The sequence below is a fragment of the Felis catus genome, chromosome A3, assembly GCF_018350175.1.
Source record: "Felis catus isolate Fca126 chromosome A3, F.catus_Fca126_mat1.0, whole genome shotgun sequence".
Taxonomy (NCBI): Eukaryota; Metazoa; Chordata; class Mammalia; order Carnivora; family Felidae; genus Felis; species Felis catus.
In genome coordinates this window covers 133,465,520-133,479,624 of record NC_058370.1, presented here as the reverse complement: position 1 = coordinate 133,479,624, position 14,105 = coordinate 133,465,520, and the positions used below count along the sequence as shown (strand labels likewise).

General features: G+C 45.1%; 1 protein-coding gene and 1 long non-coding RNA gene across 2 annotated transcripts in view; one reads left to right on the top strand and one right to left on the bottom strand.

Moving 5' to 3' along the window:
- The window catches only part of ADAM17 (ADAM metallopeptidase domain 17), a 53,248-nt gene extending 47,231 nt beyond the window's left edge, over positions 1-6,017 (bottom strand). The window contains exon 1 of the mRNA XM_003984509.5: positions 5,788-6,017. Coding sequence (XP_003984558.1) covers positions 5,788-5,884 — 97 coding nt within the window. The 5' untranslated portion in view covers positions 5,885-6,017. The remainder of the gene's footprint in view (positions 1-5,787) is intronic.
- Positions 6,018-6,020: 3 nt separating this feature from the next.
- On the top strand, positions 6,021-8,832 carry LOC109498431. Its single transcript, XR_002155266.3, has 2 exons — positions 6,021-6,652; positions 8,628-8,832. It is a non-coding gene; the product is annotated as an uncharacterized LOC109498431 (long non-coding RNA).
- The last annotated feature ends 5,273 nt before the right edge of the window (positions 8,833-14,105 follow it).

Sequence of the window (14,105 nt, the reverse complement as noted above, 5' to 3'; positions counted from 1 at the left end):
TTCCAGCAGTCCCGTAAACAACTGAGCTTTTTTCTCAATTTAGCTGGCTACAAACACAAAATTAGAAAACAACAGACACAATTCAAAAGGTCAGACTAGAGTACTACTTTATTTAGGTGTTGCCTACCATCCCTCCCTGCTCTTCTCTGCCACATGCTATGGTTTCCCTCACTTGGCCTTCTCTGTCTAGTTGTCCTTACTGCTTCTGTCCTTACTGCTCTCCCACCCCCAGTGCTCCTTTCCTGCATACACAGTCTGCACAGTTTTCCTCCCTTCCACCAGATCCCACCTACTCATTTATTCAACATTTGTTGAAAATATCCCACCTTCCAGGCACTAGGGATATAATAGAGAGGAATAGATATCTGATAGAATTATAACAAAAAAAAAAATTATAAACTATGTCAGGTACCCAGGGAGAGGAAGCTGCAAGAAGTCATGGGAGGACAGAGCAGGATGACTCCCGCCTGGCAAGCCAAGGATGCTTTCCTGGGGAACAGTACTGGAGCCAAGACCAAAAGGGCGAGTCCACCAGGGAAAGAAAGGACAGGGTTCTAAGTAGAAGGCCTAACATATACGTTGAGGTCCACGGGAAACAGAGCAGAATACTCAAAGAAATGAAAGTAACTCACTGAGGCTGGAGTACAGAACGACACAAGAGGTGTGAGACTGGAGGCAGGCAGAATTCGGTCAAGAAAGGCCATGGAACTAAATTAAGGATTTTGGACTGTAGATAAGGCAACGGCTATAAGAAATTTCAATGTGACTGCAGTGTGGAAAGTGGGCTAAAGGGGAACAAGACCGGAGTCTGGGAAATTGGCTAGTAAGCAGACAAGCCATCCAGGCAGAGATCACGAAAAGACCCCCAGGTTCCTGGCATGGGTACCTGGGTAGATAGTGGCACCACATTCACGGAGATATTTAAAAACAAAACAAAACAAAAACAAAAACACGAGTAGGAGCAGGTTTGGGGGAAGGGACGATGGGGGACAGCTGGATGCTGAAAAATTCTGGAGTTCCATACTATATCTTGTTTCTTATACAGTTTGCAATTACACTGTTCCTTTACGTAAGACTTTTCTGCATTTAGTCATCATACTTTTGCAGTTGTCAGTGATAAGTCACATAGTGATTTCAGGCAGAGAAAGCAAATCTGTTTTATACAATTTTCGACACTGACATGAGCAGTAAAAAGCAGCTGATACTTCATTCCTTCTACATGTTCTCAAAGGAGGAGGAGAAAGCTGGAGCTTCCGGCTTGCGGTGAGCTGGCTTTCTCCACGTAGGTGTGAAGTGGCCTACAGATCTGATAAACCGTCCATTCCATCCTTCTTTTACCCCCAAACTGTTTCATCTCTGGGATCTGCTTTTATGGCCACTGACTGATACAAACTATACCCGTATTTCTTTCATCAAGCCCAGAGCCAACACTTCTATGATAAAACCAATGTTTAAACAATCAAGTGTTGTATGAGAAGAGTCTGGGAACATTTGTGGACTTCTACTTAATTTTTCTTTTTACAATAAATTGCGTAACTTGCAAGTATAATGCAGAACCCCTGTAGCCCTCGGCCTACTCACCACTGCTCTGCTGGGTGGAGTACAGAGTTCCCCAAAGTGACACATGAGTGTCATGCTCCTACTTCTGATGTCAGACGTGAAAAGGAAAAAGGCAGGACTGCTGTATTTAGTCTGCTTGTGCAGAAGACACAGGAGACCTGACCGCTCTTCAGGACTCCCCAAGTTATGCAGGAGAAGGGGGTGGCCTGGCCAGGTTACTGTGAAATAGGCTCTGGATGTGGGTAAATCCCTCGCTGGGGCTAAAGGATGAGAAAAAGGAGAGCGGTGCTCTCTGCCGGGCAGTGGACCCCAGAGCCTGGGAACTAAAAACTCAATTTCATGGGTATACACCAGTTAGGGGTGATGGAGGATGAGCTGTCTCAATAATTCCTCATCAAGAACTCTTCACCAGGGCCAAGATTCTCCAGCAAGACCAGCCACATGGCAACTCTAAGCCCAAATAAAAGTTAGCACAACCCAAGGGAACCTGTAAGGAAACCGAGATCCGTCCATACAGCTCTGTAGCTGAAAGGGATGCAAATCCAAAATAGGCACTGAACTACTTCCACACCTTCCAGCACCTCCGCCTATTCCTAACCACTGTACCCAATACTTTCTTCTCATCAAACAAATAGATGGTAAGTAATTCTGCACTTATATTTGAAGTGCCTGTGAACAGGAGACAGAAATATCAAGTGGGCAGTTGGATACAGGAGTGCGGAGCTTCAGACAAGTCTAAGTCGGAGATACATATTTACTAGTTATTAGAATATGTAAGTGAAAGGAGGGCAGCAGATGAGACTTGGCAAAGTCGCCAACCCATGTGGGAGGGGAGGGGAGGGGAGGGGAGGGGAGGGGAGGGGAGGGGAGGGAGGAGAGGGGAGGGGAGGGGAGGGGAGGGGAGAAAGAAAAAAGAAAAGAAAAGAAAGAAAAGAAAAGAAAAGAAAAGGAAAGGAAAGGAAAGGAAAGGAAAGGAAAGAAAAGAAAAGAAAAGAAAAGAAAAGAAAAGAAAAGAAAAGAAAAGAAAAGAAAAGAAAAAAGAAAAGAAAAAAGAAACGTGTGGGAGGGAGATACCACTCTCCTTGGTTAATTTTAGGACTAAGTTAAGGGATATAAAAAAAAGCATTTGATTTCACTTCCCTACCTCAGTAAAATCTATTCTCTACTCTGGTCCCTCCTTCCCTCTATCAGTCTTTTTTCAGACTTTCTTTAAATTATACTTCTAACCGAAAACACTGTCTCTCACAAGTACAAATTGGTAAAGAACCCAAAAGTCAACCACCCTTGGCCTCAGAGGACACCTACACTTACTGTTCTGGAAAACTCTGTAAAGGCCAAAGGGATCTCTCTCAATGAAATACAGTTTATCTCTTTGACTAGTTCAAAGCAGACTGGCATTAAATCTCTCTTGGAGCACTTAGGGTGGTTAAGTGTTTCGGTTTCAAAGGAATGCAGCCTGTAAGCAAAATTAACATCAAAAGAGGAAGCCAGATGTCAAACCATTGAGCAAAATGGTGGCCAATAATGAGAACCGAGCACTGCAACGTGGAGAATCCCCACACCAATAACCTCAAGGTAAATTTCAAAACGTTTCTGACACAAACTTTCATCCCTCATCTATGACCTATATTTTTTTCCCTCCACCCACTACATCCTCTTTTATTAAAAGTAACACAAAAGGAAAACACTTTTGAAATCAGAGTGAGACTTATACACCCCAGCCGCAACTTCAACAAGATATCATCGTGACTAAGTTCACATGACTCATAACTTTCCTGAATTATGCAATTCATAACAGTTCAATCGAAATCATCTTGGGTGTCCCATGGAGTACTTCAAAAGCCAGGATTCTAGTATATATTTCTATCCTTCAAAGACTGTTGTCAAATCCCAATCAATATTTAGTACTGAAGGACACCTCGTTGGCTCAGTCGGTAGAGCATGTGACTCCTCATCTTGGGGCTGTGAGTTCGAGCATCATGTCGGGGGTAGAATTTACTTAAGTAATACTGAGGTTACAGTAGCATTTATAGAATAAGTAGGCTACCATAAACCATGCTCTTTAACTATAAAACTATTCTTTGATCTTGAGCAGTTAAGCAACCAATCACATCCTAAGCCATCAAACACACACACACACACACACACACACACACACACACAGAGTCATTCTTCAAAAGAAAGAATACCCACAAGGCATATATTTATCACTGTGAAAACGGGACAACTCACTACGCCTTCCTTAGATTCATTTTTTTCTGTTTTATTTTAAAAACTAAAACATGATCTCTAAGATTCCTTGCAACTCTACAGCCTCTAAGTGCCCCCGCCAGGAGTGTCCTTATTTTCCCTCTTCATCTACCTAAACTTAAAGTCTGGGCTCTGAGTATCACCTCCCTCAGGGAGCTTCCATAACCTTCCCAGGCCAGGTCGGGTGCCTCCTCGTGGTAACAATACTTGCCATGAGGCACTTGTATCAGTCTCCTCCATGTTGCTTTGGAACTGTCCGTTTGGACCTCTCTACACGACTAATGCAAAAGCTTCGTCAAGATGAACATTGTTCATCTTCCTATTAATAGCCAGCGCCACACGTAATACTTGCATACGCTACGTGTTCTTCTAACATCTGGTGAATACATGGATAAGTCTATGCATTTTCCTGGCACTAGTGGTGCCAGCTCACAAATACAAAGCACACCGTCAAACACACACACACACACACACACACACACACACACACACACACTTCTACCATCTGTAAATGTTGTAGAGGGTTCATCTAGAGAGTAAGGTTTTCCTCCACTCTGTGCGCACCCTTAGGATTCACATGCTACTGACTTTCCAGCTGTGAACAAGAGCGTGTTAATAAAAGTGAAACAGCTGTGTTATACTGGTGAAAATATAATTTTAATATCTCAAAACACCCGTTCTTCTTATTAACATTTATCCTTACGACGTAGATCCTTACCCTATCCCTCCATCCTGACCACCCCTACCTCAAAGTTCCCCTTCAGTCTGTACTGACTTACCGCATCTCGGCCCTTCCTAACGAGCTCCCTTGTCGTTCATTAAACTACTACTCACCTGCAATCCATTTCAATTTGAGATAACCACAAAGCAGTTGTTCCAGGGAGGACACTCAACACCTTCAATACCCTCTCAGTCAATTACAATTTCTTCCCCTTAAATAAAAGAATTGCCAGGCAAACTAATGTGAAGGTTTTAATTAGCTATAAAGAAAGCCCACGTGGTGTCTCAATCTTCACAACACTATATATGGAATCATGGTGGTATTTGGGGGCCAATACAACTATGAAAAAATCAACCCTGCACACTGGGAAAATATACTAGGCTTCATATGTAATTACTAATTAAACTGTGTTACAAGTCAACTTTTGGAAGGTAAAAGACCCTAGGACATTGTAACTTTACACGACCTTCACATCTCTGAATATACGTCCATCCTGAAAATCCAGCCTCTTTAGAAAATCTAAATAAGAACCCTCTACTTTCTGGGCTCAAAACTGATCAAACTGGTCGTCTCTGAGAACTTCTTTGTTTTAAAATGGCAAGGAAGGCTTTCACGCAGCATCAAAAAGTCCTCTTGGTAGGTTTAAGCGCCTCCTCCCAGCACCTCCAATAAGCTACAATTTAAATAAGTACCTGCTTAAAAGTTCGCAAAACACAAGTTCAAGATTGAGCTCTCCGGTCTCCGCCTTCCAACCAGATTACTACGTAAGTACCTCCTACAGCAGAAATTCTAGTTCATTTTGGAGAGCCAGGGAGAGCTGTGGGGCTCTGGGCCCTTCCCATCCTCCACCAAGTCCCGGCTTTGGTAGGAACCCCTTAGTAGGACAGACACCTGCACCACATCTCCCTCCCCAAACACGAGCCAACACCCCCCCCCCCCCCCCCGCCCCGTGCTTCCCTCTTTCCCGAACTACTCCCCAAACACAAACTCAGGAGGCCGACCCCTCCCCGGGCCTCAGTCACCCAGGGGGCCCTTCCAGTATCCCTTTCCCATTCAGAAAGTCAAGCCGGTCCTCCTACTTTCCCTAAACTCCGAGAGCCACACCCCCTTCCTGCTCTGAAAACTTAGGGACGCGCCACCGTCCTCCAACACCCCGCCCCCAAACACCTGAAAGATCCTGCTCCCCTGCTCTTCCCCGAAAGCAGCGCGCTCCAGGCGCCCGGCGCCTGTCTAAGCCAACTCTCCCGGGTCTTTACCGAGTCGCTGCGGGGAGCCGAAGCCCGGCCCGTCCGGAGGTCGCGGCGCCAGCACGAAAGGAACCACGCTGGTCAGGAAGAGGAGACACTGCCTCATGTTCCCGGCCCGGCCACCGGCTCCAGCTCTCTGGGCAGCCTTCGCCTGACGGGGGGGGCGCTCAGGACACTGCTCACATTGGGAGAGAAGGGAATCCGCCCGGCCCGGCCCCTCAAGACTCGGACTCCTCCCGCGCCGCCTACCGGAAGACTCTAGACCTCGGCTCCAGGTCCCCGGAAGTGCAGGAAGCGCTCGGAGAGGGCGGCTCAACCCGCTTCCGGCCGCCTCCGGCCCCCACACCGCCCACAGCCGGAAGCCTGGCCCTGCGCGGCATGCCGGGAGGCCTTCGCTGGCCCCGCCCCGTGCCGGCGCCCCGCCCCCTCACCGCCCCTCCGCCCTCCCGCTCCGTCTCCCCAGGGGCGCGGTCGGCGCCTACACGGCCTGACTCGACCCATCCGGGCCTCGCCTTTGTCCTCGGGTGACCGCCGCGAGGAAGGCGGGAGCTCGTGACTAGGCCCTCAGAGGCGCGTCGGGCCGCCTCCGTCGTCTGAGTCCCACGTCTGGTTAGGATCCCCGTTACGCTTTTCACTCCACGGCTGTAGAAAGCGCCCTGCGGCCCAGGGCCTACCGCGAGGGGCGCCTGGGCTGGGACGCCGGTTGGAGGCGGCCCAGCTTCTGACCCGGGAGAATCTCTGTCCACGCGCCAGGGTCCTGGGAGACCAGCCTCCCGGACGCAAGTGGGGTGTCCAGGCGGGCCGTCCGCGCCTAACGTGCGGCCACCGGCGGCGTCCCTCGTGATCAACAAGGCTTGGTGGCGGGAAATGAAAGGTAGCCTTCTGGACGCGAGTTTTCTCGTTGGCCCCGCTGTAGGTAGAGGGTCTGCAAGCTTTTACAGAAACTGGAATCCTAGCCCTAACTCCTCCCCATCTGTGAGTACAGGAGCTAGAATCTTCCAGCCAGCTTTCTAAAAAGTCAGTCCTGCTTGGTTCGTTTAGCTTAGATTGGAGAGTTCCCAAAGCAGTTTGTATCTTGTGTTGCAATCCTTCGCATAATTTTAGTAGTTGAGTGTTTATAGTATTGAAGAAAACATTCTAATAACATTTGATGCGTATTGCTATTTTGGTTCAACTAAAATTTATACAAGTAGGACATAACACATTTCCCACTTAAGAGTGAGTGGAACAGCCTTTTCTCCATTATGAAGTGATAACTTGTTGGGAATAGAATATAGCCTTGCTTGGTGAACTTGCAAGGCTAGCTCCTAATAAAATACACAAACGATGGTTTAAATTTAGGTTCATTGTGGTAGGGCCTTAGTAAAACCTCAGCATCTTTTCCAGCCGTTGTTTGTTTTCCATAGTCACTGGCTTTGTGCATTTTTGGTTTAACTGCAACTGGTTCATCTGAGGTAGGCCTTCATTAAATAGAAACACTGATTGCGTGCCTAGCCAAAGGTAGGCAGAATTTTGCCTCTGCAAATTGTACCCAACTTAAGAAAAAATTGTATCTTGGGTGGCTGTCAGTTGAGCATCCGACTTCGGCTAGGGTCATGGTCTCACGATTCACGAGTTCGAGTTGTGCATCGGGGCTCTCTGCTGTCAGAGCAGAGCCCACTTTGGATCTTCTGCCTCCCTCTCTCTCTGCCCTTCCCCTGCTTGTGTGCACTCTCCCAAAATAAAAATAAAACATTTTTTAAAAATAAAAAAATTGTTTCCCCAAAAAATGTGACCATTGTGTACAATTTTTTTTTCTTGAACACCTAGGCACCACTCTCCAGCTTATAAACTTTATTTAGATCTTCATTTATATTCTTTCAGTGTCTCACACGGCTCTACACTTGCTCATAGAAAACACTTAGCTATCTGTTTCATAAATGCCATTTTTAATTTTTTTAGTGTTTATTTATTTTTGAAAGAGAGAGAGACACAGAGTGCAACCAGGGGAGGGGCAGAGAGAGAGGGAGACAAAGAATTCGAAGCAGGCTCCAGGCTCCAAGCTGTCAGCACAGAGCCCAATGCGGGACTCAACCCCATAAACCACAAGATCATGACCTGAGCCGAAGTCAGATGCTTAAACAACTGAGCCACCCAGGCAGCCCTTTTTTTTTTTAGGTAGGTTCCATGTCCAGTGTGGGGCTTGAACTCACAATCCAGGAGTCTTCTGCTTTACCAGCTATGCCTGCCCAGTGGCCCAGTAAAAGTGAAGCTCCCGGTCTACTTTTTCATATCCAGAAGTCCTAGATTTTCAGGAATTCGAAGCAATCTCTCCCGTTTACAAATCGGGACCCAAATTCCAATTTGATGTTTGTCTTTCATTTCTCATTGTCCATAAGATAAATAAATAAGTAAAATAAGATGAATGAGCACCACGTGGGGGAGGTAAAGAGTCAGAGGAACATGATAAGAGGGACATATTGGATAGGAAAACTAGGAGTCTGAGCCAGTTGTCTCCAAGCTTTTATTCTCTTATCCCAAAAAGAATTGATCAGGATGAAATTTCCAGCATAATATAAACACTTTTAAAATTGAATTTGTTAAAAGTCCTTCTTTCAGATTTACCCAATGGGATATAAATATCAGAGATCTGATAGCTTCCATGGCCACTGGCCTCCCAGTAGCCCCCAGTGATCCCCTGCTTCCTGATACGCACACTCTTGTATAGTCAATCCCCTTCAACACTGGACCCACAGTTGGTCTGTATGACCAATAGCATACAGCAGAAGTGATGGTATTTCACTGCCAAGATTGTGAGAGACTGTGTCTTCCATCTGATGTGCTCACTTGGCTTGCTCACTCTCTCTTAGGTCAGACGTGCTGAAGATCATATGAGTGAGCTTGGAAGTGAATTCTCCAGCCCTCGGCGAGCTATGAGGTGACCACAGTCCCTCAGCCCGACAGCTTGACAGCAACCTCTGGAGACCCTGAGGCAGAAACACTGAACTAAGCCATTCCCTGATTCCTGACCCTCAGAAACTTCGGGAGAGAATAAACGTTGCTTTAAGCTCCTAAGGTAGGGGTCATTTGTTACACAGCCACTATTACCCACTTAAAAAAAATACAGCCAGGGGCACCGGGCTGGCTCAGTCTATAGAGCATGTGACTCTTGATCTCAGGGTCATGAGTTCAAGCCCCACATTGGGCATAGGGCCTGCTTTAAAAAAATACAGGAGCAGGTTGACTAGTATGATAGGAGACAATAGGTTTCACTAGGCAGAGAGGGAAAGATTAGAGCCTGAGGTCCCTGGGGGGCGGGACACCCATTTTGGAATAATGCTAGGCATGTCTGAACACAGCAAACCCCCTCAAGTTTCCTCTTAAGACTGTAAGATCCCACCTACTCCCCCTCAGGGTTCCCCTCAGGAGTTTGACAAAAGACCTAAGTGAGGCCATAGGCCACCCCTCATTCAATGGACACGAGCCAATCAGGAATGGACAACCCAACACCCAGAGCTATCCGGCCAATAGGGTTAGGACCTGGGAAGGAATGAGGGGGAAGGGGAGGTGGGCGCTGACCAGAACCTTATGAAACAAGGACCCTTGTCTAGAGTCACAGGCATTCGCTTTCGCAAGTCCCCTCTCTGTAAAGAGAGCTTTCCTACTATTCTCCCTTTCTAATCTTATACTCTGATAAACTTTTGCCCGCTGCTCATTCTGTGTCCACCTCTCCATTCTTCCAAGCGGCGAGACAACGAATCCCAGGTATTGTGGTAAAAAAAATCCTGCAACACTAGGTTCCTTTCCTTAACACCAGAAGTGGTCCTTTAATTTAGAATTCAATAAAGATAAGTAAAAGATACTTGAGATTCACTGATCTGCTATAAACTGAATTGTTTATAATTATATACTTAATGCAAGTGAACTTGAGAATAAAGTATAAAAAGTAATGGGGTGTCTGGGTGGCTCAGTCAGTTGGGCGTCTGACTTCAGCTCAGGTCATGATCTCACTCATGATCTCACTGTTCGTGAGTTCAAGGCCCGCATCGGGCTCTGTGCTGGCAGCTTGGAGCCTGGAGCCTGCTTCGGATTCTGTGTCTCCCTCTATCTCTGTCCCTCCCTCCCTCATGCTCTCTCTGTCAAAAATAACCATTAAAAAAAAAAAATGTGAAAATATAAAAAGTAAAATACTTACAAATACTAAACGCATATAGCCACATCTGGTTCTGGAGTTAACTACCAAATCCACACAAGTGTTGGTAAGATCTTTTGTCTAAATGATCAGAGAGGTAGCTGTTTGGTTCTAGCGGAGTTGTTTTGTTTTTGTTTTTGTTTTTGTTTTTTTACTTCTTCTGTCATCCTAGCTCTATTTCTCTTATTAGCCACTCTCTGTCCTAATCCCACCAGTACTTATAGATGAATAGTGCCTTCCTCACTCCATTTCTAAAATGCTAATTATTCCTACATGTGTACGCTTTTTTTTTTTTTTTTTTTTTTTTGCCAGTGAACAAGTCTCTGTAAAGCTAGCACTTACTTCAAGAAACGTGAATCAATTCACAAATCTCCATCAGATAACAAATGCCATTCCTGGAACACAACTATATACAAAGTTATACACCAAGAATTCTAGATTCCAAGATTTTAGTTCAGAAATTTTAACCCATTGCAGGGTCTTTTAGAAAGAAACATGAAAAATATACCATGCATGGAGCAGAGCAGAATATTTGAGGATCCTCACTGATAAACAGATGATTCTTTTCTGGATTTTTTTAATGGGCAAAAAAAGAACCAGGCCTGATAGAAACTGGAATAATATTTCCCCCCAGGTTCAATGCGAGAAGAAAACCAATCATTTCATTGAAAATATTATTTCAAGGAGATTCATTTCTAAAATTTTAGTAACCATTTCTTTTTTCCTCCCTCCTCTCCCCGCCCCCCACACACTTTATTTTCATGACGTTTTATTAAAAAAATTTTTTTAACATTTATTCATTTTTGAAAGACAGAGACAGTGCAGACTGGGGAGGGCCCAAGAGAGAGGGAGACAGAGAATCCAAAGCAGGCTCCAGGCTCCGAGCTGTCAGCAGAGAGCTGACGTGGGGCTTGAACTCACAAACCGTGAGATCATGACCTGAGCTGAAGTCGGATGCTTACCCAACTGAGCCACCCAGGCACCCCTTATGACTTTTTCTTATTAGGAATCTTCATCATGGGATTATTTGTAGTGAATCACTGGACATTGTGAGCAGAGGTATCATACTGCCTATATATATATATCATACGCCATAGAAAAAAGGGAGCTATGGGGCGCCTGGGTGGCTCAGTCGATTAGGCATCTGACTTCAGCTCAGGTCACGATCTCGCGGTCCGTGAGTTCGAGCCCCGCGTCGGGCTCTGGGCTGATGGCTCAGAGCCTGGAGCCTGCTTCGGATTCTGTGTCTCCCTCTCTCTCTCTCTGCCCCTCCCCCGTTCATGCTCTGTCTCTCTCCCCCAAAAATAAATAAACGTTAAAAAAAAATTCTTTTTTAAAAAGAAAAAAGGGAGCTGTGTTGGTTCTTTTTGTTCTTAAATCCCTTCTCTCTCCCTTGAGACCTCAGAGTAATTGAACCACATGAATAACTGAACACAGAGAATAGATTGGATAAAGAGAAAAAATGGAAACTTGTGCTGGTTTGAAATTACCTCAGGTCTAAAGTGGCCATAAGTCATTACTCTTGGGTTGACAGGCCCCAGAGAGGAGGCTATCGCCAATTACCCTCCAGATCTTCAGTGGCCAGCGACCTTAATTGAAAACCTGTTCTATTTAGCACTTTTCAGAAAAACAGAACTCAGTTGTTGAATGTTTAAAATCTGGTAATTCTACTAGTATTTTTTTTTAAGGAGTATACCCCAAAGGCAATGAAATCACTGTCCCAAACACATATCCACACCCTCATGTTCACTGTAGCATTATTTACAATAGCCAAGGTACAGAAACAACTTAAGTATTCATGGACAGAAGGCTGGATAAAGAAAATGTGGTATACACATGCAATGGAATATTATTCAACCTTAAAAATGGAAATCCTACCATTTGCAACAACATGAATGAAACTGGAGGGCATCATGCTAAGTGAAAGGAATCCAACACAGAAAGACAAATACTGTATATGTATAAAGCCACTCATACGTGGAATTTTTTTTTTAATTTTTTTTTCCAACGTTTATTTATTTTTGGGACAGAGAGAGACAGAGCATGAACGGGGGAGGGGCAGAGAGAGAGGGAGACACAGAATCGGAAACAGGCTCCAGGCTCTGAGCCATCAGCCCAGAGCCTGACGAGGGGCTCGAACTCACGGACCGCGAGATCGTGACCTGGCTGAAATCGGACGCTTAACCAACTGCGCCACCCAGGCGCCCCCATACGTGGAATTTTTAAAAAGGTAAACTCAAAGAAGCAGAGAGTAGAATGGTAGTTGCCAGGGGCTGGGATGGGAGGGGTGGGAATGGGACATGTTGGTCAAAGGCACAGACTTTCAGGGTGCCTGGGTGACTCAGTCCATTGAGTGTCCGTCCAACTCTTGATTTTGGCTCAGGTCCTGATCTCAGTTTGTGAGACAGAGCCTTGTGTCGAGCTCTGCACTGACAGCATGGAGCCTGCTTGGGATTCTCTCTCTGCCTTTCCTCTTTTCACATGTTCTGTCTCTCTCTCTCTCTCTCTCTCTCTCTCAAAATAAATAAACAAACCTTAAAAAAAAGAAACTTTCAGTTTCATTCATTTTTTTAAGGAAGGGACTCTTTTTCTTTTTCAATTTTTAATGTTTATTTTTGAGAGAGGGAGAGACAGACTGAGTGCGACCAGGAGAGGGGCAGAGAAAGAGGGAGATACAGAATCTGAAGCAGGATCCAGACTCTGAACTGTCAGCACAGAGCCTGACACGGGGCTCGATCCCATGAAATGCAAGATCATGACCTGAGCCAAAGTCAGACACTTAACCGACTGAGCTACCCAGGTGCCCTCTTTTTTTTCTCTTAATGTTTATTCATTTTTTGAGAGAAAGAGAGCACGAGTTGGGGAGGGGCCAAGAGAGGGACACCGAATCCGAAGCAGACTCCAGGCTGAGCCGTCAGCACAGAGCCCCACGAGGGTCTCAAACCCACAAGTCGTGAGATCATGACCTGAATCGAAGTCGGAAGCTCAACCGACTGAGCCACCCAGGTGCCTCGAACTTTCAGTTTTTAAATGAGTAAGTTCCAGGGCACCTGGGTGGCTCAGTCGGTTGAGCTTCCGACTTTGATTTAGGTCATGATCTCATGACTCGTGGGTTCGAGCCCCGCGTGGGGCTCTGTGTTGACAGCTTGGAGCCTGGAGCCTCCTTTGGATTCTGTGTCTCCCTCTCTCTGTGCCCCCCCCCACCCCGGTCTGTCTCTCAAAAATAAATAAACATTAAAAAACAAAATGAGTAAGTTCCAGGGGATCTAATGTACAGTATGGTGACTAGTTAATACTGTACTGTATACTTGAAATTTGCTGAGAGTATGTGTTCTTCACCACACACACAAAAAATTAACTCTGTGAGGTAATAAACGTGTTAATTAGCTTGATTGTGGAAAGCATCTCACAACGTATAGGTGTATCAAATCGTCATGTTGTACACCTTAAATACACAGTTTGTATTTGTTGATTATGCCTCAATAAAGCTGGGGTGAAAAATGGTACCAAAGAGACCGACATTCAACATTTGCCCTCAAAGGACTTCTATTTCAAAGATGAAAGGTACATAGAAACAAAAACACACACAATGTGATATTGGCCTAAAAACAATACTGGATTCAGGCAGTTTTTGCACGTTAATTCTTTAAAATAGAATGTTCACTTTGGAATAATTTTAGATTTACAGAAAATTTACAAAGTTCGCACACAGTTCCCACATACTCATCACTCCTCTTCCCCTAATGTTCACATCTTACATAATCATAGTATATTTGTCAAAACTAAAAAATTAACATCGGATTTCACAATTTTAAGGACAATGTATCTTTTTATGGCCTTTCAAAATAGTGATCAAACACGTAAAATTTACCATTAGTGACATTCAGTACATTCAGTATTTGTACAACCATCACCACTATCTGGTTCGAGAACATTTTAATCACCCCAAAGAGAAATTCACACCCACACTGTCCATTACCCCCACCTCCCAGCCCCTAGCAAGCACTAATTAGATCACACAATTTAGCACTAATGTTCTTTTTCTGTTTCCCAGTCCAACTCAGGATACCACACTGCATTTAGCTACGTTAACTTTTTTTTTTTTAAGTTTATTTATTTTTTAGTAATCCCTGCACACAAGGTGGGGCTCAAACTC